Source organism: Poecilia mexicana, unplaced genomic scaffold, assembly GCF_051168715.1.
Source record: "Poecilia mexicana isolate PSO_F unplaced genomic scaffold, ASM5116871v1 scaffold_11, whole genome shotgun sequence".
In the NCBI taxonomy this organism is placed as follows: Eukaryota; Metazoa; Chordata; class Actinopteri; order Cyprinodontiformes; family Poeciliidae; genus Poecilia; species Poecilia mexicana.
The window spans coordinates 10,373,382-10,398,926 of NW_028263380.1; the positions used below are offsets into that span (position 1 = coordinate 10,373,382).

Consider the following 25,545-nt stretch of genomic DNA (forward strand, 5'->3'; position numbering starts at 1 on the left):
GGCCCACCTGGCCAGAGCCAACCCTCCCCCCAACTAAACCTCTGTTGGTCCGACCAGGACCAAGCAATGCCTTTTCTCTTTCCACGGAAAAACTCGTGAGAAAGCTTTAACCAATTAAGAAAAACTAAACGACCTAAACATCTTTAAGGTACCACACCATAGGGGTGATAAAAAAAGGGGTGTAGGGAAGGGGGGGTCTGTATTTCTTCCTCATAGTTTTAGTGTAAAAAGAACCAAATAAAAAACAAACTACACCCAAGGAGGGGTAAAGGAAGGGGTTGAACGGAGGGCAGGTGATGTTGGCGAAAGCCCTCTAAAGTACATTCTCACAGCAGACGCAGAGACGTGAAGTGGGTGGAGCTTAAGAGGTGTAAGGTGTCGTCACCCTCACTTTAAAGTCATCAAGTTGTTCAGGGAGGGGTGGATGTTTGGTTCCGATGACCTTGACCCCTGAGATGTGCATTAGGATCCACTGTCATTTTTCTTTTCCCCCTATGAGCTTTTCTGCATCTGTTCATCTTTCGAGTTTCACGACGGATCCAGTCACCGTTCTTCTAGAGTTTGCTGGAGCTTCACTTCCTGCGTGGCGTCGGAGGCTGGCCGCCCGATGGAGACTTGGGCTGCTGCTGCTGTTGATGCTGCTGCCTCCTCACCTGAGCCAGGATCTCCTGAATCTTCCTCTGGGCCAACTAAACCAGATAGAAGAACATTAGTGTCCTCAAAACACATTGTTGGAATTTTAGGATTCATTTGTAAATATGGCTGAGACTACAAGTTCCCCCACTGAATGTTTTGTTAAATTTGCTGCAAATATGTACGGTTGGCTTGTTTTTATTATTTTTGCACACATTTAGTTGTTCTGTACTTGCTTTTGTCTTCAGGAAGATGGTGGACCATCAAGGGGGAAAACAAAACAAAAAAAATGTTGAAATTACTTTACTGCATTTTATTTATTTATTTTTCAGATAACTGACATGAACATGCCCCCAAGAGATCTTTCAGTTACAACAATGTAAAGTTAAAAAAAACTCCTTTAGAAAAGCAAATGGATGCAAATTTATTGCTTTTTCTTCTGAAAGACACTGCTGTAGAAGTTATATCTTTCACTTTTAACAGTTTTTGTCCAACAACTGCATGCATGTAATCAGATTCACTTAATACCAAGTTTTGCTGCGACTTCAACTACTCCAGAGGAGAAATATAATTTAAATGAAGATTAAGTCGAATGAATAAACTTAATGTCAGAGTTTTGGTTTTGTATTTTTAGACATTCATGTAATTGGTCACAGGTTTTTTTTTTGTTTTTTTTTTTTTACAATGAAATATTTACACATCTTGAAAACTGTTGCCTTGTACATCTATGATTTCCTTGACCCACCTGGCATGCAAAGAAGTGTCCACTAATCTTCACTATGACCTGGTCGTTCTCGTCAGGCGTCTGGTCCCTGGGAACCACCACTTCTGCACAGGTCAAGTTCTGCAGCTCATTCACCTGCAGTCACATATTATATTATTACTGGTGCACAATTCAGATCCCCCCCTCCCCCAACCAAGCCCAACATCCGGGAGCATCCATCTATGAAGCTATATTTACCGTTTTTCCACCTTTCCCAATGACGCGTCCAGCAGCAAAAGAGGGAACCTTGATGTGCGCTTCCAGCTTCACCTCTTCTTTCGGCCCAAAAAAGTTCTCCTCTTTAAGCTTGCCAAAGATGCGACACTGAGCCTGAAGACAGAAAGGTTCAAGTAGAGATTAAATAAAACTAACTTTTAACCAATTTTAACATTTGCTCTTTCCAACCGAGCAACGTCAAATAGGACAACCTTCTAACTCATGTGAGAGATACAACTTCCAAACTTTTAAATCAAGTCTCAAGGTTCTGCACCTTAAACTGAGCTTCTGGTGGCCCGACGATGATGACCATTCTCTGCTTGGCATCCATTCCTTCTGCTGGAGCGATCTGAAAACGGGTAAAACGCAGCATTAACGGCAGCCTACACCCAGACGTCTACCTCCTATCAACACAACGTTTCTCCTCACCTTGATTGAGGCTCCTGCAAAGTGTGACAGCTGTTTGATGTGTTGGCCCTGTTTCCCAATGATGGCTCCCACAGCAAGCGCAGGAATGAACAGGTGAACTGTCTCAGACTCCGGCTGGCCCTGCTGAGCGAAAACAAAAGGTTACAAATGTGAATGGAAGACTCAAATGGGACCGACGCTACAGCTCCAGCCACCGATGTGCCAAGGCAGATAAGGGATCAAGCAGAAGCTGCACTATTCTGTAAGAGTTGAATGTAGACACTTGAAATTAGTAGCTGAAAAGGAGTAGCTTCTATCTAGAAGAGAGACAAAAGGTACAATTTTTATTATTAATCTCTAAACTGTTGGATCAGATCAGTGTAAAAACATGTAGGGATGTGATTAGTCCAAGATGAACAGCATGATGTAGAAACATGTTAGTGAAAAGTTGAATATGTAAAGAAAAGGGAACACCTAAAAGTCTCGTTTAATCGCACTCCATGAAAAGCTTTGATTTAGTAACGTAAAGAGGCTCTATAGTTTAGAAATCAACACTCACCAAAATCCAAATTGAGTTCTCTAGACAAGGTCAGCATATACACTCATTTGTTGTTTTTTATGTGTTGCTTGCCATTCACTCATTTAATTATAATATATAATTATTCTTGAATGTTCACATCTTTGCTACAACCACAAGCTTCAAAGCATTTATGTGGATTTTGTTTGGTGGGCCAATACAGAGTTTTAAAAATAAAAATAAAATAAAAAAACAAAACATGGTTTTCAAACTTTGACAAGTCTTAAAATTGCAGTGTGCATTTGTTAAAATTAGTGCACATGGTGGGAGAATGCTTTAAAGACAACTATGACCTGCACACTCCACAAATCTGGCCTTTGTGGAAGAGTGGCACAAGTAAAGCTAGTGTTCAAAGAAAGACATAAGCACTGCATCATGTCCCTCTAAACGGCATCAGGACTGTTAAAATTTTTTAAAATTTAAATAAATAAAAAAAAACGTACCCTTTTTCTCCAACTTCACAATTATGAAGTGCTTTGTGTTGATCTTACAGATAAAACCTAAACATCATGCACTGACGTTTGTGGTTGTAACGTCACCACAAAAATGTGACAAAATTTAAGAGTGAATACTTTCTACAAGGCAATGTAGACACTGTCGATTGTTCATGCCTGGTAGAACTCGGCGGTTTATGCAATAAGACAATATTTTCAGAGATGCAGATGTTTGGTAGAGGTTATAAAAACCATTTGCCTGCTTAGCTCTTTTGGTATATATACACAGCGTATCAGAGAAACCACTAAGGTCACATTAATATTGGAGTCTGTCATCCTTCTCGCACTCACTGCGCATTTCGAGAGTTTGCCTAAATCCCAATATATGGGGAAATGAAGGAGAACTTTACAGCAAACCCAAACCCCTAATCTCGCAGCGAGCAGCCACAAGCCGTGCAAAGCACTTTGGGATGGGTGACTTACAGCAAGTGGCTGGCTGCTTGCCGACAGCATAGAAGCCCAAAATGGCCCCTCAGCCCCATAAGGACTGCACTAGAGGGGAAAAAGGAAACGTGAAACTCTGTTGTTGCTCAAGACCGATTTCTGCTTTCGTTTCAGTTGCAGACTTCACAGGCCTCACCCAACAATTTAGAAAACCGAGTCAACAGTTCTTGGCTTTGTAGTGTTGGAAGTGTTAATAGCCGGCAGACTTGTCACTTACGCCATACGAGCATCCACCGTGAGCTCCAGGAGGCGAGACGTTGGCCATGGAGGGACCCATGCCTGGTGCTCCACTGGGGAACAAACCCAAAGCGTTCAGATTCAAGCCAGGAATGAGGTTGGATTGGAGCTGTAAATAAAATGGTAGTATATTAACTGGTGACTATTCAAATGAACTTGTCAAGCATCCTCCTTTCATTTTTGACACAGCTGTACTCCCAAAAAATAAAAAAAATCTGAGCAACTTCTACAAAAGTTTTCAAAAACCAGGCGCATAAAATGAACCTCGACTCGTAAGATTTCCTACAATTCACGTAATGCATATTCATCCTACCGGCAATAAAAAATACTTAAGGTAAAATAAAAAATACCTTAAGGATTACTGAAAAACGATTACTTTTTCAGTAATCGTTAAAAGAAAAGAAAAAGTCCACTGAATTTGTTCATTAATCCAAACATTACAGTTTGTCCTGAAGCACTACAAGTATCAAGATGAAATATTAAGTCATCTTCACATGATGTTTCAGGATCTGAAAGTGCTGCCATAGCAGTCGAGTTCAACAGATACGCCGATAAGGAATTAAGCATTTTACTTACTAAAGCAGAACGTTTGGCTCTTTTCTGCCTTTTTAAAGTCAGTAGATTCACACTCGCATCACACAGACAACATAAGCTTTATAGGAAGTAAAATAGAGGATAAAACAGAACAGTATACAATTCAAACATTTCCTCTTTTTAATACAAAGAAAAATACGTTACATATTTAAGCATTATTAAAGAGGTGGTGTGCACAAATGCATTAAAATCAGTTTGTTCAGGAGTTAACCTGAACTTTTTTTAACTGATGCCACAAATTTTGGCATTTTGTATATTACCTTAGTTTTACCTCTAGGTGGCACTTTTGTGTTTGAAACAATTCTTGCATAAAAAGGTAGGAACTTTTAATTTGGTGTCAGACCATGTAATTTGAGAGAGTTGCAGTTCTTTAGGATTACTGTCAGATGTAAAAGCGAACTAATGTATTTGACATACATTACGGCAAGATAAGGGCAATAGAATATATATTGGGGGCTTTATTGAAAAGTTAGAAATAGATTTATGGCACAAATTTTGTGTTCAACAGATGGGCTTATTTAAACAGCACCAGGATTTAACTAAAGATTAATACAAATCTACTAGGGCTGAAACGATTCCTCGAATGATTCGAATACCTCGATTACTAAAATTCCTCGAGGAAAATTTACCTGCCTCGAAGCTTCGTTAATTTATGTTTTATTAGTTAGCGCACCGTGTTCCGGCCGGGACTTCATTTGCGTTGCGCGGAGCTCTCACTTCCGCCTCTGAGTTGTTGACAAAAGCTAAATCTCAGCGGCATAAAGTCCAATCTTCAAGATTGGCCCGTGGGGATTTTATTGATTGATGATAATGCCCGACTTTTTATCGTTTTTGGGGAACCAATAAGCATCCTTAAAATGACTGGGGGATGCCTGGAGTACGGCAGCATTTCTCCTCCGGGGCTGCTGGTTGAAAGCGAACGGCGGGAAGAGCGCTGAGGTGAGCGGATAGCCTGAACAGGGCGGGCGGCTGAGTAGCTGATGCTTACCGTGTAAATGTAGCTTTACCGACGAACCGCACAATAAATTTCATATCCCGGTCTGAAGAAACGGGTGGCGGAGCGCATCGTACATGGCTGGTAGATGAGTTTCTGAGTGACCAGTGAAAGTGTCGTAAATATCCCGTATTGCTTCCCCCGTGTTCGTCCCCCGGTCTAACGGTTCGTCAGTCCGCTGGTCTATTTCCTCCCCTCCACCCCATGTTCGTTCATTCGCCCTCTCCTCCCACTCCAGGCGGCATTTCCCGTATTTTCAAACCCAAAGCGTGACAGGTTAGGTGGCAAGGTGAGTTTAATTAATCTATTAAACTCACTGAAGATGAATACATAAACTAAAAGCTGGATTGTAGACATTTTTATAAGCATATTTGTGAGCCTGCCTCTTTGTTATTAAATTCAATATAATTTCAGATTTTTCTATAACTTTTCTTCTGGTTAACTTAGAAAGTGAGCTATTATTGTTACAGGTTAGTTTTCTAAACTACAAAAAAGCAACTGTTAGGGATGCTCAAATATGAAAAATTGGACTGATATTGATATCTGATAGTAACACCGGTATTATGACAGATTTACCAATATTTCATTTTAGAATTTTTTTTTAATCCGATTACTCGATTAATCGTAAGAATAATCGATAGATTACTCGATTACTAAAATATTCGTTTACAACAGCCCTAAAATCTACAAATGTTTTAAATGTGGCCATAAATAAAAAGGATGTCAACAGGAAGATTTTCACATTTATGCTTTGTTTTTTGACATCTGTAGTTACATTACAGTTTGTGGGTCAATTACAGGACAAGAATTGAATATGTAAATAATTTCATAGATCAGGGTATAATATGTACATGTAATATTGCTGCCTGGCATTAATTTTAAAAGCCCATTTCATGAAACAAAACAATAAGGATAAAGTGGCACAACCCTGTTGATTCTTACATTCATAGCAGCCATGTCGCTATCGTAGGATTCCCTGATCTTCTTCATCACCTCCTCCTCAGCCCTGGAGCACGCTTCAATCGAGCCCTTTATTGTGATTGTCCGCTCTGGGTTGTACAAGGTGAGATCCTGGAGCCTGGAAAGTAAAAATAACACAAAATGTGAAATATAAACATACTACGAACAATAGCAACAAAAAGCACTGAGTTGATGCAATGCCGACTGCTGTCTTTGTGAATTTACTGGAGACAACAGCAGTGAACAGGGTCAAACTTTCTTACGGTGAGATTGTGATCTTGGTCCCCGTGTCTTGCTCGATTTTCTTAAGGTTGCGGCCTTCTTTTCCTATTAATCTTCCTACAAAGTTGTTGTGTGCAAGGATCTTCAGTGGGATCTCCTCAGTGCTGTAATTGATGACGGCGTGATACGTTTACAAATACAGAACATCCAAATGCACAACACAGGAATGATTCAACATATTCATAGGTCAATATATTTCTGATTAGTCAACTTAATCCATTTCTGCGGCTGCACCGTTTACCTGTTGAAGATCTTTCATGGTCAGGAATGATGAATCATTTTCTTCCTCTAAATATTACACAGGCCTCTTCATTGTCTTTTAACCAATTATTAAAACTTAATAGCATAAGAAATTCCCTAAGAAAATTGTAGAAACTAAATCTGAAAATGCCTCATATGATGAGCTCCAATTACTAAGAGGTTTGTGGAGAATTTAATAATATTGGGAAACCATTTAATAAATCCACATTCAAACCATTGTTCTTTATTATACAGATGTTCACATCTAAAGTTATAAATAATAGTGTCTGCAGCAAAGCGTAGCAGCAAGTGTTGAACTTCTGAATGAATGGAACAGGGAGTGCTTTTATTTTGACATTTAGCCAGAAAGGGTTTCGTAATGTTGCAGCTGGTGGGACGGCAAGAGAGTGGCAAAGACAGATTATGTTTATTTTGTTCTGAAGTGATCCAAACCATAGCTTTCACTGGGAGAGACATTACTGGCCAATTAAGCACATCCTTTCACAATAAAACATGCACAGCAGCTCCAATCTGTTGCCAATATACCAGCTTGTTTTCATCTAGTCTCAGACCAGAAATTCAAGTGTAGAGTCTTCCATTTTTGTAATTTAACCATGAAAACTGTGCGACTGCTCACCATCGCCATTTTTATTCTTTGTGCAATGGAAGAAACCATTATCCACTGCAGGTCCAGTCTCCCTGAACGATGAACGAACAGCAGCTTTTCTCACAGCTCCTCAACCCATTTAAAAGCCCAGACACTCAACAGAAGAAGCTCATTTAAGGTGGTTGCATCTTGTTCTTCAAAGATTCATATCTCATGACTGCAGGCTGGAGTTGGAAAACAAACTGGTAAATCTAGAGGTTGGACTTTTTTTTTTTTTTGGCCCTTTCACCAATATAGCAGCACCTGCATTTCTGCAGATGAGGCCCCAGTCAAGCAGTCAGTCCGTTTCCTTCTCATAGCAGGTTAACAAAACCCCTTTTTCTTGAAATAAATACTGACCTGAAAGGGAGAATTCATTGACTATGTGTTTATGTGTTGAATGCTCAAACACTGCAGTACTGTCACCACGGAAGAAAAGGCCTGTACGGCAGGCTACATTTAGCTTACTGACAGACAAAGACAGTGTCCCCACAACTTCCTGTAATGTCCTGAAGCTGTAACGGTTGAATGCTTCTATAAGTTGTGTCAACAATGAAATGTTGCATTAGTTATTTGCCATCAAAAACTACACTAAGTTTTGCAGCCTTAAAACATCAATTTGTTTCAGACATCTGATATTTCTTTGGAGAAAGGAGGTTTCATGTTAAGAGAAATTACTGACATTCGGTGTTTGCACCTGAAATCTCAGAAAACATGAACTTATTTTGCTTTGAGTTTAATTTTTCTGGACTTCTTGGCCAACATCATATCTCTGAACATCTAGAAAGAACAGTGGGAAAGGTTTGGTTCAGCTACTAAACAGTTCAGAAAGCTCAGAATTAAGACATAGCAGAAAACGCCTTGTGCAACTTTATTAAAATAGCTTTATAGTCAGTTTATAAAAAAGTATTGTTTTTGGTAATTTAGTCGAACTCTTACTGCCTTCAATATGAAGTATATCTTCCATGGGAAATGTATTAAGAGCCACAGATTACGTCTAGTAACGTAAAAAATTTTTATATACACACAACCTGAAGATGGCACGTATAACATAAAATCTTGATGACTAATTTTACATTGAATGATTAAAGACGCCAGCAGATGCATCCACCAGATCAGTCCAACAATTAAATAGGAAGTAGGTCATGGGTGTAAACTCTGAAGAGTGACTCCAAAAAGTGCAGAGGTGGGATAATGAAAGGGAGGGTGCTGTGGAAGTTCTTACAAAAAAGAAGGATGTCAACTAGCAACACAAACTAGTTAAAATGTGTCAGTCATTTGATTGTTTAGTGTGACCAAACATCTGAATTAAATTAGCAGGCTTCTGTATAATTTGATGACCTGCTGAGGAGGTGATTCAACCATTTGATTTGGGTGAGTGGATAACAAAAAACATCTAAAAGTTGCTAAACTCTTCAGGATTAATTTTTAAAAATGCACCCATCTGGTGCATTTTTATGCATCTGGTTTTTAAATAGGTAGAGAATCAAACATGTGAAACTCAACCACACAACACTATTTAGTTTCTCAGGGGTTTTTTTCTAAGAGAACTCACAACTTTGTGTCAACTGCTTCCTTCTGCATGATATCCATGATGGTTCTGCAGGCGTTTGAACAACCGTCAGGGGTGGAGTGAATCGTAATGGGTTTTTCTGCTGCGCCTGCATTTTCTTTCCGATGGATGTCGATCCTGTCGTGTAGATGCGACCAAAATTAGTCAAAATTTCCAAGATGCTCAACAATAAAATCTTCTAGGTTCAGTTTAAATCCTGACCTCCGTGTACGTACTTTGAGTGGGTCTGTTTGGTGATATTCCGTATGGTGGCGCCCTCCTTGCCAATGATTGCTCCTACGAACTGCGTGGGTACCAGCACGCGCAGCGGGATGTCGGACTGCACTTTGGGACGCGCACCCAAACCCGGAGAGCCAGGACGGGGAGGTCCGCGAGCGTTGAAGCCTCTCCGACCCCCTGAAGGAGGACCCTCTGGTGCAGCTGTCTCATCTGGGATATATGACACTTTCAAGGCATAGTTCTCCATCATTGATCCATTGAGCTTCTCCATTGCTCTGTGGAAAGTTACAGGACAGATGAGGGTCAGCAATCCCGTGTCAGCCTCAAGAATTTAGGGTTTCGTGTGGCGCAAAAAAGTGCAATATAACTGATGTACACCAGGGGGCACCAGATGGCTAATTTAATCCCCGCCTTTCCAACACACATATTCCCTCCTTTCGCCATTGATTGGATGTCAAATTTAGCTAGACTGACTTTGAGACAGCAGAAACATGGCACATTGGAGGAATTAAAAGAACTAAAGAAATGCTGGTGCAAAAGGATAATAAAACAAAGTCAAGGCAAATGTTTACTTACAGCCTTGCATGGTCCCGAGCTGCGTATCGAACATTCACTACTGCAGTCTCTGTATCAGTGTTTACTGTGGGGGGAAAGAGGCATGGAGTCAGTCAGATTTAATAGGAACAGTCCCAAAGACTAGAGGACAGAAGATGCTACGTCAAACCTTCACTTATTTCACAGCAGACTGAAGGCACCAATGTTATGTTTGCCCGTTTAATGACGATCCGTATACAAAAATCCACTTATTTACAATGGTCACTCTTGGCAGTACTTCACATTTTCTTAGTTTCTTTATTTTTTTCACTGTGAAAATGATCATTTCCTAGTCCCCAAAAGAATTGTTTTTTTTTCCATAAACCCAGGATCTATTAAAAAATAAATAAAAATACTTGGCATCTATTAATCAGGCATGTTGATCAGGTTATATTAAAAACATCTGGCTCAAAATTAATTTAACAGTTTTGGCAAGGAACCGGTAGATTTTCTCATCTTGTTACAAGAGTCAGTTTGTAATCATTTTGTTCATGTAATATAATTTATTTGCCGATTCTTTGGCACAGTATATTAAACAGCCATATGACTACCATAACATGGTTTCAATTACAAATTTCTGACAGAGACGCAAGTAATACATTTCATTAAATTGAGAAAAAGGTATGATTAAATAAGATTTCACGTTTTTCTGCTCCTTTTCAAACACTATAGTGATAAGCCAGTGTTGTTTTGTATAAACGATTTCTCTTGTTTTCTTATTTTTAAAAAACCTGTTTGAAATCAATTTAAATTTATGAGGTTTAAAGCTCCATAAACTCCACTTTTTAGTTTAATAATATTTTGTGAGAAATTAAAAGCACACAAATTTAATATGGATGTGAATAAAAAGGTTTTTAGGCTAAATAGTCTTCATATATAAACTTCACACTGCATTAAATGGGTGGCTTTGACAAACTGCTGACATTTAGTTCCCACAGGAGAGTTAATACTCCTTCACAGGTTCAACTCAGTATAAGAGACTGTAATCAGGTTCCAGTTTATCACCAATATGCAGCTCTTTTTCTGATGACCTTTGCACCTAAACCATCTTTCTGATGGTTTTCTCCTGGTTCGTTGAGCAGGAGAACAACTTTTGCCCAGATACAACTAAGAGCTTTACTTTTAAAATGTGAAAAGCCCACAGATTAATTTTACAGCAACAGTGTGTACAAGTCTACTGAGGAGCTGCAGTGATTGTTAAATGTGTCACATTAAGGAGGTGGGAAGCAGCAGAGGTCAGCAGGGTCCGACTTTCACTATAAAAGTCGGTGGAAAGGGAAAAAACTAAATTCGCAACTTCTACAATATTCTCACAGATTTTACTTTAATGCTTAAATTCCTCGTTTCCACATCGTACAAAGATTTTCCAACACAGTACCTACAGCCATCTGCAATGTGTACACTTCTTTTTATTGCAGTAGTGAAAATGCAGCGAAGGCCATGAATGTTTAAAATACTTTTAAAAATGCTCTTTAGTACAAAAGTAGCCTCATCAGTAAATTATGTCTAACAGACAAAAGATACTTTTTAGTCTGAGGAACAATCATGTGAATATTTGTCACCACTTGAATGGTACATTTTCTTCCCAATTTTTATCCGTGTTACCACACTTGGTGTCGGATGCATCATGACCGTTTTAAATTACACTTCAAGCTCTCAGATTCTTAGCAATTTCTTGAAAATTCAATGATGAATTGGATATTCTCTGCCCATTATTTTATTTTCAGTATTTAAAATGCTGCTACTATCACATCTAACTTTTTTATTTTTTCCCAAATTCAGTCACATGGATCCTGTACAAATATTTGGTGTTTTTTTAAAGCCCCTCAAGACATCTTTTTGGAAAAAAAATAAAAACAAAACAAAACATAAGAGCCATAATCTGTCCAAATTGAAAAAGGAAGAGCTGCAGAAAATAATTGTCCTGGCTAACGCCCTAGCTCTTTCTCTCAAAGGAGTGTGTGTCAAAACCAGCACCAAGCAGTTCGACAACACTGCACTGACGTAGAACAGAAGACCTATTTGCAGTAATAACTGGACAAAAACACCTTAGAAGCTTGTTTGTTGTGCTCTTTTAGTGTTTGAATGTCTTAAGAGCTGCTTAAAGGCTACAGGAAGGCATGAAAATAAAAACTGAACATCAAAGAATTCATATAATTACCTGCGTAGCTTGCACACAGATTTTGGATTATAATGAATTTTGAGTTGAAAACAAAAGCCCGAAAACATTTACCATCTGGCTTAATGTTGAGTTTTCATACAGTTCAAAATTATTCACATGAATCCACTTAACCCTTTAGCAGTTTCTGAACATACGTGCAACTTAAGCAGCTCAACGTGGCAAGAATATAGATTAAATAAATTTACCACAATAACATGCAATGTGGGGAAAGAAAAGAAATATGAAAAAAAATTAAAAAAATCAAAGCCATTTACCTTGTTCACAGCTCTCTACTGCACCATACTGTGCGAGCATACCGTCCAAAACCTGAGAATAAAGAAGAAAATCTATTTATCTGACAACTTTATGCTCAAATAATTAAGATGTAGATGTTTAAGAGCAACTGGTTCAGATAAAAGCTGATGAATTCTTAGTCTAGTAATTTTGTATATTTTGAGTAATTTGCTGCTTTTTCGAAGAATATCTGTGCAAAATGAGCCAATTGTGGCTAAGGAGCTGAATTATTACAAAAGAATAAAAATATAAATAAAATCTTGGAGGAAAAAAAAAACCTATGCATCCATCCACTGTGAAGGGAGCTAAAGAAAAACAAATACCACACCGACTCATTTGTTGTCAGGAACTGAGCTATTTAAAAAAATATATAAATAACTCAAACCTTAAAGTTACAAAAACGATACATACAGCTATAAAGTGAAGAATCTGACAGAAATATATTGAAAAAGTACATTATGACTGAGATTTGAGGTCTACACCATAGTTATGGTGTAGGGAAAAGAATTTAAAGCTACAAAAAGAAATCCAAATGTAACCAATTTAAGAGTTTAATGAGAAAATTACAGACAAATTTTTTTATTTATATATTTGAGAAGCTATAAGTTTTCCATCTACCAAACATTGAACACAGGCTTTTAATTTTAATTCATGGATGTGGTGGCGAGTTGGCGAGAAGCAGAGCAGGCTTGTAAGCTAAGCTAGGACCTCTGACCATGCTCAGTCGAACTCATGGCCACACCCCCTCGAGAGCTCAACCCCACTTTCCAGCCAACAAGACTGCGTCCCCCTGCCCCCACCTCCCTAACTCTAATAAACCACCAACCAGGCAACCTCCCGCCTCCCTGCCATCTGTGCTCCCCGTCATTGGCTGCTCCCGCCGCTGATACAGTTCCCCTGAAGACGAGCCTTGCTGGCTGGCTTCTGCAGCCGCCCGTCCGCCTGATGGGACCAATGGAAATCCAGGCCATTCAGGAAAGGGTGGGGTGCATTCCAGCAGGAAGCAGCAGCAGCTGGGGGGAGGGGTGTGGGTTCATACTACACATTCTGTGAATCAGCGCACATGGAGGGGAAGGGGAAGCAGTCCAGGCCCACCCACCCACAACAGCTTGTGAACACGCCACTACTCGGTCCACATTCTCCTTTTTCAGAGAGCTTCACACGCTCATTGACTTATATACGTTACTACACATAATGCAAGGCTGTTTTATTAAAAGACCTTACTATTCTGCTGATTCGAACACTGCAACTTTTTTTTTTTTCCCCCACCTTCTTCCATTCACAACAGGAAAAACAAGCCATCTTGCTACATGCTGGGAACATACTGGAGCTGCATTAAAGGGACGTGCGTAGGCAAAGCGAGCCCACCATTACAAAACGTGGGCTCGTCTGCAGCCATTTGATCAGTTTCTGAATCGCACTGAAATGTTAAAGCTGTGCATTAACCTCCAAGATTTGGAGCAGCGCAAGCATGCGTTGTGCAATAAAAAAATTCTCATTTGGCTTTGTTTGTGCTTATGAAGCAGATGATAAAGAGGACAGTGCAAGCACATGTTATCACAGTTAAACCTCTGCAAAGCAGGGTGGAGGTGGGGGGTGTCACATAAAGCAGCACGAAATTCCACACTCAGTGGGATTGGACAAAAAGATTGCTTTTTAAGAAGCTGATGCATTAATTTGCATGGCCTAAGAAAAGGAAGTAATATTCACTTAGGTAGAACACTTATGTGAATGAACAACACTTTCCTACGCACAAAACAAAGGCAGACCGACTGAGGTCCAAGCCTCAGCACGTTTATCCAGAGGAAGGCTGTGAACTCTGACTTCAAGTGATATACATTTTAACGCAAAGTTAACCCTTAATGGAGCAGCAAACGGCATGAACACAGACAGAGGGTCACTTTACCCGCACCAGTGCTTCCAAAATCTGCTGTACAAATCCGCCTGAAGATCATGTAATTTACGCAACCAGACAGCTTCGCATTGTCAAATCAGACCCGTTTTCTTGAAAACTTTAAATAAATAAGCACAGAGGCCGACTTCCAGAATAAAAGAATACTACGCTGAATTCACAAATCTGCACAATAATTCCAGACCTGAGGTAATGGTTAACCTCAGCAATGCGGCTTATGCCAACACTACGTTTCAGTTTTATAAGATTAATGTGGTTCAGAATAATTTTGGATACAACAATTTTACAGACAACTGCAGGGAAATTATATATACAAAATAAATACATTTAAATATCCATCCCCTTAACATGTTTATGTACCTTTACAAGCAAAGACTGAAAGACATAAGGATAGGAATAAATTGTGAAAAGTGTAGATTTCAATTTGTTCTTCAAATATATTTGCACACAATTTTGACAGTGTAGACGGCAACTGGCTGGTATTCTTATTAAAAGGCACATCGGGATTTTTAAAAGTGTCATCAAATTTCCACATTCCAGTTTGAGAACCTAGACCAGGCACAGTCGTCTTCTGCTTGGTGAACCAGTGCATCTTGAGCTGCCCTTCCCCCACCTGTTGCTGTGAATAGTAAATAAGCTTAAAAAAAAAAAACTTGCCTCCACAAAGACTAATTTGGCTAAAAAAATAAAAATAAAAAAACAAGCATCAAGACAAAACTGACTTGGAAACTTTAGCAGCTCCAATATATATACTTTTTCCCTTTTTTACAAATGCATTAAAAAAAATAAAATAAAACAGCTGACAAGCTACAAGCAAAATGTCTGTTATGCAACCTACTACAGGCTGGCTACCTGAGCAGATAACTAATAATTAACCAACAAATTGCAGCTCGTTACAGTCGTCTTAATCTAAAGAGAGCATAACAGCAATAATGGTATAATATTCCATGCAATAAGCAACTCCGCCCTAAAACAGAGAAGCGGCATTCAGCTTCTGAGCACCACAAATCTGGAACAAACTTCCACAAACATTGCATAACAACTGAAACACAGTTCCTTTCAATCAAAGCTAAAAGCATTGAGCAACATACTTGATGCATGTCAATTTTGATGATGGCACTTGACAAAATGCAATGCTTGTTACTGGTTCTACAATTGGTGTCTTATGTTTTTATGTTTATGTGATGTAAAGAACTTTGAACTGCCTTGTTGCTGAAATGTGCTGTACAAATAAACTTGACTAAAAACTATCACATTTGTCTGTGGATATGTAAACTCTTAGTTTTGACTCAAACATTTCATAACCAGATCCAAACAACATGTAGCAATTTTTTTTCACCCTTCATATTTACTACAAAATTTAATCCGAATTGGTCAAAAATCTGAATTGGCAGGTCAGATCTAAAGGAAAAAATGTAAATTTCTGGACAAACCTTGCTCAGTGAATGAATCTGTAACCAAAACAGACATATTCTCTTTTGGTTACAGAATGAACCAAAACTCTGACCAATTACAAATTAATCAGAGTTGTATTATTTTAGCAGCAGCATTGTTGCTTTTATGTTTTAAATAAAATTTGATAAAGCTCATGTGTAGATAATACTAAATTGCGATATTTTTAATTCACAATCGCCACATAAAGTCTTATATCGGCTTAAAGCTTAAGGTAGGCTTTAAAAGTCCAACTTCAAAAACATTTCAAGCGTTCTGACTTTTACAGTTCCTGAAAGAGTGATGATGGGAAATTTCCGTGACTTATCCTCAGCTACTAAAGAACCATGTTCAGAAAAAAAAAAAAAATCTCTTGATCTTGTCAGCCACAAACATTTGATGCACAAATCTAAGTCGCACTACTGGCTGCAGCCCCAGTCAGACAAATAATCAAGTGCATGCTCAATTGAAATCCAAAGGCAAGGTGACTCCAGAGGCCACTAAATGAGAGCCCAGTTGAGCTGCCCGATTGTGCCACACCCTGGAAGGGGTTAGCAGCCTGTTAGCACTCACCTCCCACTGCATGTGAGGCGGGATGTTTCTGATCTGCAGCTTACAGCTCCTGGAGAGACAAGAGAGAAAGAGGGTGGGGGATGGATGAAGAAGACGACATTACATGAATGGGAGGGGGGGCGAGACAAAACTGTTAATGCCACTAAGGGCAAGAAGCTACAAGTGGAAAACACAAAAATCAGCTTTTGTTTCTTTTGAGCTCAACTTAAACCACATGACTGAAGATCAATACATTTAGAAAACAATGTTAGACTTTGGAAAAAGAAAAACTGTGCAGGGTTTATGGCACTTTAATACGCAATCAAGGGCATCAACATCAAACACATTTAAAATAGAAAATTTTCCCTTCCAGCACACTTCCTGTCATCAGTTTAACACTATCCTAATTTTCACGTTTCACATTTAATCCTTTGTGCAAAATATAATTTAGAAGAACACCCGGACATGCCAACAACATTACTTTCAATCAATATATTTAAAATTATGTGCTCTGTTCCCCTAAATGATTAGGTTGGAACCCCAGCGAGTCGTTAGGCCAACTCTTCCACCCAAACAGATCCTTATCCAGGAGCACCCAGCTGTGGTGTCAAAAAAAAAAAAAAAACTGCTCGGGGAGGGCGGATGCAAATGTCCTCAGAAACCAACAGGAATCTGGACCAAGACAAGTCAAAATCGTGTACTTGTTCACACAGAGTGTGCATACAGCAAGAGCAAGTGGAGACCAGCAATTACAATGGTGCTGCTGTGCTCCGTCACCAGAAACACAACAAGGACAAAAATCCCCAATTCATTCCTTTTAGCATTAAGGGTCCACACCACCACAGTTTCATAACCCAACATACTCGCACACAACAGCAGGAGTACACTGACTATCCGTTCATTTCCACAAAAATCAATGGAACTTGTGAATCTGTGTTTTGGACTTCCGTAATTGTTAGTCTGCATGATTTAGCTTAAACATTAAAAGCAGCAGTTCATTTTAAAGCGTACACACACCTACCCAAATTAACAAAGCATACGTACAGACAAGGGTGGGAGCAAGAACACATACACCATGTGTGCTTGAACTTTGAACCCAAACTGGCTGTAAGATCAGCTTCACACTCACGTCACATGATTTATGTGCAGTTCATCTAAAACGGTGCGCTGACCTTTTTCAGTAAGAGTACAATCTTGAAGAGTAATGTTTCAAGCTCCCACAATCATCTGCTAATAAAACCACTTAAACTCTAAACGCACACAATTTAATTGAATGTAAAAAATTGTAATTATGATGTTACCTTTTATGGAATTAAGGTTTAAATATGGCATAGAAATCCATTTTTGCAGAGTAATGGCCATAATTCATAAAATTTCCCTGGCACGTGCTACCCCATTTGTCAAATCTGTCAATTTGACAAATGGAACAAAGGGGAAACTACCCAATTGTCAATGAGCAAATTGTAAAGAAAATTCAAAAATAACTCAACAGGAATTTCAACCCTTTCCGCTCCGCCGTGCCATTCCTGGCTCATCTAGAGTCTTTCCTTTGCATGCTCCCAATGCTCCGCATTGCGGTGGGAGCACCATGCGAGATGTGCAAACGCACAAAGTACTTCCAGTTGGATTAACCTATAGCTGCGTGCACGCACACACACACACACACACACACACGAGAAGTCAGCTAGGGTATGTGTTGGGATTGGGGTGGTGGGGTATACATTCCAAGCCAAAGCCTTTCATTTGGGGAGGTGTGCGTGTGTGTAGATGTGTGGGGTGTGGTATGGAGGGTGGGGGATAGCCCTGTTTTAGGCAAGGGTAACAAGGGCCCTCTCTGCCCCATGGGGGTGGGGCCCTGTTGCCATGGACACGGACAAGTCCACTGACAGGAACATGCAGAGCAGGGTTAAAAGTGGGAGGGAAAGCAGGAGGCCTGCGAGTGACTGGGGTTGGCTCGTCATGTGACGGCCAGGAGGAGGCCGGGCTCCTTATTTACTTTCAAAATGGACCAACACTCCACACATTAGCTGTCTGCTCAAGACCTATAGGCCCATATGGCGGAGACGAGGGCGTACAGACATAAGTACTTAGGCACATGCGGCCGTAAAAGCCACAAGAGGCAACACAAGTGACGGAAGCATGCAGAGCACCTGTATTTTCTCCATTTGTTCATAATCCAGCCATACAGAAGTATTCAACAAGGGACACGAGGTCCGTGCTCGACGCCCATTCACAGCAACTGAATGCCGTATGCAGACCTGAGTGACTGAATACGATCAGGTTCCCAGTGACCCTCAGACCTCAAGCTAACTACTCACCCCCCAAAAAATAATAATTTCATGCAAATCAGGCATTTAACGTTCAGCAGCCTACTTTTGGACATTTCAGTCTTGATCCAACCGAAACAAATCATGCCCTTCCCCTACCTCCCCCCTTTTAAAGAGCCACAGCATAAAACATGAGGTCATACTGAAAAGTATGGCCACCCAAAAACCAAGATCAGTTATTTTTCTGCACAGGTGGGCTCCTTAGTGACCTCATGACCCAGAATTTTCCTACCAGGACGAAGCAGATATTTCTAAGAAACAGCCCTGATAAGACATGCACATTTATCTAGATAAGACACTAGATTTACAAGAAAATATTTTTTAAAAGTTCATTAGAACAATACAAATATTTTAATTTCCCACATTATGTACTGAAGAAAAAAAAAAAAAGGCTTATACGTCTGAGCAAGAGAGCCGTTTACTTGCCATTTTACACACAGCCACCCCCCCATTTTGGCCATGCTGTTTTTTTCCCCGTTCTCTTCAAGTATGACACATGAACATGTGCATTTCTCTGGTACGCAACACATACGTCTCACAAAATAACCTCAGCTTAGACCATTTTAATTTTACTGAAATTGCAAAAAACTTTTGCAATACAAGTGCAGTTTTAAAGAATGTTAAAATTTTGTAAAGTAAATCCACCTTAAACAGTGAAGTGTTTTACTTCCTTAAAGGGCTTTTAAAGAACAAGAGCACATGACTGAGGAGTGGGTGCCATTTTTAAGTGAAGAAAAAAAGAAAAAGATTGAAATGGCCATCTGCAAGCTGGTTGTAAACCAAGATATTTAACTGAATGCTGTAGGGAGAATTTTTCTGACGCCAAATCTATTTTTTTTTTTTTTTAAAACATCACCCAAAACAAAATCATGCTCCGTAGCGTGTCACTTTACACCAACCTAATATGAACCTCCTAGATGTAGCAACCCCACCTTGATCTGTGGTGTAGCACCTCCTCTTCCTGAGGAGTTCAAAGGTTAAGGCATAATGATTGGCCAAGCCTTCTAATCAAAGTGTGCAGGCTGGAAGAGAGCCCCCCCACCCCCAACACCTTGTGTGCATGCAAGTATGTGTGTAGCCTATAATAAGCACTATTCCTATCAACGGCTATCACAAAGTCCTACATGGCGTAGAGCTAGCATGTTTTAACTCTCCTGGCGCCAACAAAGCAGCACAAAAACTGGACTTTTGTGCAGCCACAGTCGACACTGCAGGGCATGCTACAAGATGGCAAAGATAGATTTAGCACCAAAATTATAGATCACATGGCTTCTGAAAGCAGCATAAATATTACAAATAAAATCCCACCAGTTGCCAAAGAAACACATTCCACGTCAAGATCCTAAAACTCCTGTATACGCTTCCCCCCATCCCCTAAACATTCAGTGACAAATATTAGGGCAGGGTAGAGTAGGAAGCCAAAACGCTTGTTACTGCCACACGTGAAATTTTGAGTCTATACATTTTACCTTATAGTCTGCTCTTCTGCAGGACATAAAACTAAGATAATTTCCACTGACCAGTAAATTCTATACTTTTGGGGGTTCTTTATATTAAAAGGCCACATATTAGTCACATACATAAATAAATGTAACCAGCATTTATAATAAAAACTGAAGCCAATACCACTGATTTGAGTTAAGTTTTTCACTCGCAAGCTAACGCCATGTGGTAGCTAGCTCAAACATTTGTCAAGAACTTGCCTAGGGTTTGTTGCCTCATGAGTATGCAGGAGTTAAAAAAAAAAGAGCCATGGACTGTGGGCTCTGTTTTCAGTTTTGTTGATTTGATATATAATGTAATAAAGATCAGATTTTTTTTTTTTAAGTTTAGCTCTTCACGTGTAATTTGCAAAAAAAATTAAATGCATTTTTATATTTAAAGTACACCAAGTGTAATACATTGCTAGATTTGTTTATCTGGAAAAAAAAAAAAAAAGAGTTATTTACTGAAAGTTTGGCTCGGACTTTCACACACATCTTGTGAAAGTCAGTCATTGGTAATTTTTTTTGTTAAAATTGCAAGAGTAAATAAAGATGTGCATTATATATTAAGGCAATAATTTGTAGTATAATTTAATTGAGGACGTTAGAAATGTGCCAACCAGTCCAAGTCTACCCAAACACGTAAAAACGTTACAAATAAAATTAAAACATTCCCTTCTTCCGCCATTACTAAAAATGCACATCTTAATAAGGCAAGACATATATTGGCGTAATGCATCAAAAATAATGCTTCCACTAGTAAATTGAACGCATGTATTTTATGTTAAACTAGATTAATTATGGGCAAATTACATCACCACTAAAACAACACACATATTTTAAAACTTCAGTCAACTGGCTGACGGAGCTCAAGTGACGTTACTTATACGAGAAATATGCAGAATTTCCTCCAAAAAATAAAATACGCCACCGCCAAGCGTGGCTACAAGGCTCCAACTCTGACACTGAAGGTTTTTTCTCGTGAGTAGGGGCCCAAAATCTACAATTACACTCATGTTTGGGAGTCCATCTCATGCAACAGCAGCACAACGTGCTGAGGAAGGGCGGAAGCGTGGGGCAGACAGGGAAGAATGACGGGCAGCTCCTTCTCAAATGGACGACTGCACAAAAGGCCCGTATGCCACAAATTCAGCCTGTACTCGCACTCAAAACACACATTTCGAGGGGTTAAACCAGCCACCTCGAGCGTTTAGCTCACACAGTCACTGTATGCGTGTTTAAGAAAACAAATATGGTGGAAGGGCGAAATGAAGCCAAATTCACAGCGGTTTTAGGAGCACTGTGCAGTCATGGCGAAAGAAGGAGTACAGTACACAACCGTGCACCCTTTTTATGTGACCCCACAAGATTAAGGGTGAAAATACATTTCCGAATTTTAAAAAGGGCACCATTTCGAAAATAAGCGCGTTTAATAACAATACAGCGTATTCTACACACTACTTTAAAAATAGACAAGACGCTGCTTGTAAAATAAAAATGTTTGGTGTTCAAAGTAAAGCTAAGCTATCCTACAAAACTTAATATTTGACCTACCTTTGACGTTTAGGGACAGAGTGCTCCACTTCCAGAACTTTCCCATGAAGTTCAACTTTACCTGAAGAAATAATAAAAAAAAGCCACTTTAATTTGTCCACCACATGACCTCCATTCAACTCAAGCCTCATTAAAAAAAACGTAGCTAATTAAGGACGTTTGTTCCTTCCCTTTCTTACCAAAACAGTACGTGAACATGGCGATGTAGTGCATTTAACAAAGACGTGATATTTAAAGTATAAGTTTGACGAAGTCGTATTGTGTGAAATTACACGAGTTTCGCTAAATTCGTGTTAACCCCAATGAGACGAAAAGTCTGAAAATAAGCAAAAGTGTGGCTCTCAGTAAGTTGGCCTACATTTTCGCTAACACAATTAAACCACCTGGTGTGTCAGCATGAATGGGCGAAGTGGCTTCACTTCGACGGCCTACACTTTGAAAACCTGATAGAAAGTTTACGTTCAAACTGGAGGCTGGAAATTTAAAAGAGTAGCACAAAATAAAAAAAAAAAACAGAACACTGGCTTCCACGCTCACTACACGGCGTACACAGCCTCGCTGCCTACGAGCAGCGTTAAGCCTCGATATCCTCATGATTGTGCACCATTTTATCAATGGAAATAACAGAAATTTCACTCAAACCTGTGGGGGGGTTGAAGCCATTTGTCTGAACCCAGGGTGTCAAAAGGCCATGCAAAGGTTGTACGTTTGTGTATGTGTGTGTGTGTGTGAGAGAGAGAGAAACAATTGGATACACCCCCACCCTGCAGGAGTATACATGCATTTGACAGAGATATCCGTAAAGAAATCTGGACACATGTAGCAAGGCCGTGCGTATTTCTTCATTTCACTTTTTTTTTTTTTCTTTTTTTGGCAATTGTTTAAAATTAAATCTCACCTGAAAGAACATCGATGGCCCTCATCGCCGCCTTCTCGTCCGGGCAATCCACAAACGCATAGCCAGTTTTGACGAGAAACGGACCACTGTGCGGAATCTTCCACTGTTTGAAGATACTTTCCAAGTCCTCCTCGCTCGCCTCTGCGCTCACGTTGCCGATGTATAGCTTATTCATGTTCCACGCCGAAACGGGACAATCTTTACGCTGGAGAGAGGTGGAGGGGGGAGGTGGAGAAAAGAAGAGACAGTTGTTCGCTCTCTCTCACGGATGTGCGCCCGAATCGCCCTGCTTGCTTCTTCTCCCCTGGCCCTTTTACTACTACTACTACTATTCGGAGCGGCTGTGGCGTGCTTCCCGGTCGGTTCGAGCCACAGATAGATTTAAACTGGCAGCCCCTCCACAGTGCGTTTGCGCTCCCTCGCCCCCCTCAGTCACTGTCGCGCAATAAATAAATGCTCAATTATTAATCTCGCCTCGCTCCAAAACGATGGCGGGCCGGGCAAGGAAAAAAAAAAAAAAAAAAAGAGGAGAAACTACTTTTGTCTCTTCCTCCAAAAACCCCTTTTGGCAAGGAGACAGAGAATGTCACACACAGTAAGGCTGGCTGGCGCCCGCCTCTGAGTCTACAGCCTGGAATAAGAAGAAGAAAGGGCAGGAGGAGTAAAAAAAAAAAAAAAAAGATCCTCCGCTATTCCGGCCTTTTTTTTTCTGAATGAGCCACGTGTTCAAACTACAAATCAGCCCACACGTGAGGAATCCCAATTGCTCAATTAAGTGTTTGGGGGATTGGGGGAAAATTGCACGGGAATCTGGGGTGGAGACAGCAACGAATGAGGAGTGAAGAGAAAAAGGAGGGGAAGAGTGGATTGGTGTTGGAAAAGAGAGAGAGAGTGAGTGAGTGAGTGAGGAGAGAGAGAGAGGGGAAAAATGCCATGAGAGTTATGTGCGTAAAGGTTTTCCGTGCAAACTAGTGTCTTCACTAGAATCACATTCGTGGTGCCTTGCTCTGCAAAGCCTGGCTTCTGATTGGTCGGCTGAAGCATACGCACGCCCATAGCAGGGAGACGCTGATATTGCGGGGGCTTGCGCGCATAAGTGCGCTGTAGTGATGACACAGTTGAATGAAAGAGCATGGCAAAAGGGGGTGGGCCCAATCATATACGAGTTTTGCACAATACATTATTAAAACTTTGCATTAGCAATATTTAATATTAAGAGTCCCGTTCGCATGGGAGGACCATGGGCCGCTCCTTGGGCCCTCATGCAATGCGAGAATGACACGTCTACTACTACTTCCCACATGGCGGCATCCATCTTCTCCAGCATAGCGTGGAGCCATGCCCTCTTTGGTCCACAACTCAAAGTCCAGCAGCAGGCCCCATTTGCTCGAGGTCACACGCAGGAAAAGTATGGCTTGAACTTGGATCCTTGCTGTTTGCTTAAAAAATATCTATTAGACTTCTTGGCGCAAAGGGTACGCCATGTGGAGCGAAGACGCACGAGAATCCCTAATGCCCGTATTTGAAAAAAAAAAAAAAATCACTGAATGAGGGGAGTGGTTTCCCTCTCCAGTGTTCCCCTACTGTGCCTTGAAACGTATAGACACATGTTGAATGCATACCTATGACCTATATGTGTTTAACTGAAAACATAGGAAGATAACAATAATGTCCATTTTATGAGAGAGTCACACCACGCAATCCTGCTAATGTCCTGGGGTCAATATACTGTCGAAGCAGATTCTATACAAGGTTTTCAACATGTGGTGTATACAAAGGGTCATGCATGTAATTAGTGAATGAATAAAATCCTCCCATTTTATTAGGGGGGATTAAAAACCCTAATAAAACGTGTCAAAGTAAGTATAGAAATTGATGAAATACTGCAGTAAGTCCCATCCTGTAAAAGTATTTTTATTTTTTTAAAATCAAGTTATTTTCATTTTAATAATAATAATAATAAATGAGCAAAGTATGAAGTAATGTCTAATTTTCTGGAATCCCCCAACTCACCAGTGTAAGTGAAGTGATTCAAAATTATTCAAAAATACAAATACAAAAATGTATAGTGTACGTTAAATAGGGGTAAAACGTCCAATAATATAAAGTGCAGTTAAGCAGCAAGCTGTAATGATCCATTCAGCTCCCTTCACTATCTTCTGCAGGACACTTTTGGCTGCCATATTCTGCTTGCTGGACTAACTGCTGCTTCCCAGCCAGCATACCCATGTGGGCCCCATATGGGATAAAAGTGGGCTGCCAATATGGGCCCCAAATGGGTTTGTCCGCGGGTTCCATGGTGGCCCCACATGGGTTTGCCCAGTTAGATTTAAATGGGTGCTGACTGGGTTTTGAGTGGGTCCCAGATGGGTAACTTACATGAGGCCCATCTGGGCCCCACTTGGGAGCTTTCATTAATTTTTACCTGGGCCCCAACTGGGTCTAAACTGGGCTAGAATATGGGTACCAAGTGGGTTTGTCCACGGGTTCCATGGTGGCCCCATATGGGTTTGCCCAGGTAGATTTAAATGGGTGCTGACTGGGTTTTGAGTGGGGCCCAGATGGGTAACTTACATGAGGCCCATCTGGGCCCCACTTGGGAGCTTTCATTAATTTTTACCTGGGCCCCAACTGGGTCTAAACTGGGCTAGAATATGGGTACCAAGTGGGTTTGTCCACGGGTTCCATGGTGGCCCCACATGGGTTTGCCCAGGTAATTTAAATGGGTGCTGACTGGGTTTTGAGTGGGGCCCAGATGGGTAACTTACATGAGGCCCATCTGGGCCCCACTTGGGAGCTTTCATTAATTTTTACCTGGGCCCCAACTGGGTCTAAACTGGGCTAGAATATGGGTACCAAGTGGGTTTGTCCGCGGGTTCCATGGTGGCCCCACATGGGTTTGCCCAGGTAATTTAAATGGGTGCTGACTGGGTTTTGAGTGGGGCCCAGATGGGTAACTCACATGAGGCCCATCTGGGCCCCACTTGGGAGCTTTCATTAATTTTTACCTGGGCCCCAACTGGGTCTAAACTGGGCTAGAATATGGGTACCAAGTGGG

General features: G+C 40.4%; 1 protein-coding gene across 3 annotated transcripts; it reads right to left on the reverse strand.

Moving 5' to 3' along the window:
- Nucleotides 1–500: 500 nt before the first annotated feature.
- igf2bp3 (insulin-like growth factor 2 mRNA binding protein 3) lies at nucleotides 501–24,194 on the reverse strand. 3 transcript variants are annotated; one of them, XM_014966920.2, is made up of 16 exons: nucleotides 22,488–24,194; nucleotides 21,590–21,650; nucleotides 16,246–16,294; nucleotides 12,311–12,362; nucleotides 9,857–9,920; nucleotides 9,277–9,555; nucleotides 9,044–9,178; nucleotides 6,584–6,706; nucleotides 6,303–6,438; nucleotides 3,753–3,881; nucleotides 3,515–3,583; nucleotides 2,042–2,161; nucleotides 1,887–1,961; nucleotides 1,595–1,726; nucleotides 1,379–1,492; nucleotides 501–689 (listed from the first exon to the last, which is right to left on the reverse strand). In XM_014966920.2, exons 1-16 carry the CDS (start codon nucleotides 22,660–22,662, stop codon nucleotides 573–575), a joined length of 1,830 nt encoding a protein of 609 aa, XP_014822406.1. In that variant the 5' UTR covers nucleotides 22,663–24,194; the 3' UTR covers nucleotides 501–572. The 3 variants fall into 3 exon arrangements, with proteins under 3 accessions (XP_014822406.1, XP_014822407.1, XP_014822408.1); XM_014966921.2 differs by lacking the exon at nucleotides 3,515–3,583 and having other exon boundaries at nucleotides 2,042–2,164; nucleotides 22,488–24,193; XM_014966922.2 differs by lacking the exon at nucleotides 3,515–3,583 and having other exon boundaries at nucleotides 22,488–24,192.
- Nucleotides 24,195–25,545: the final 1,351 nt, after the last annotated feature.

What these genes read in the sequence shown, in the direction of transcription:
- igf2bp3 (XM_014966920.2), bottom strand. Translation starts at nt 22,662, where the DNA reads ATGAATAAGCTATACATCGGCAACGTGAGCGCAGAGGCGAGCGAGGAG. An exon ending in GCTCGGGACCATGCAAGGCT is followed by an intron (nt 9,556 to 9,856) that starts GTAAGTAAACAT and finishes AACTTTCCACAG; the next exon opens with AGCAATGGAGAAGCTCAATG. An exon ending in ACGGTGGATGCTCGTATGGC is followed by an intron (nt 3,584 to 3,752) that starts GTAAGTGACAAG and finishes TTTCCCCTCTAG; the next exon opens with TGCAGTCCTTATGGGGCTGA.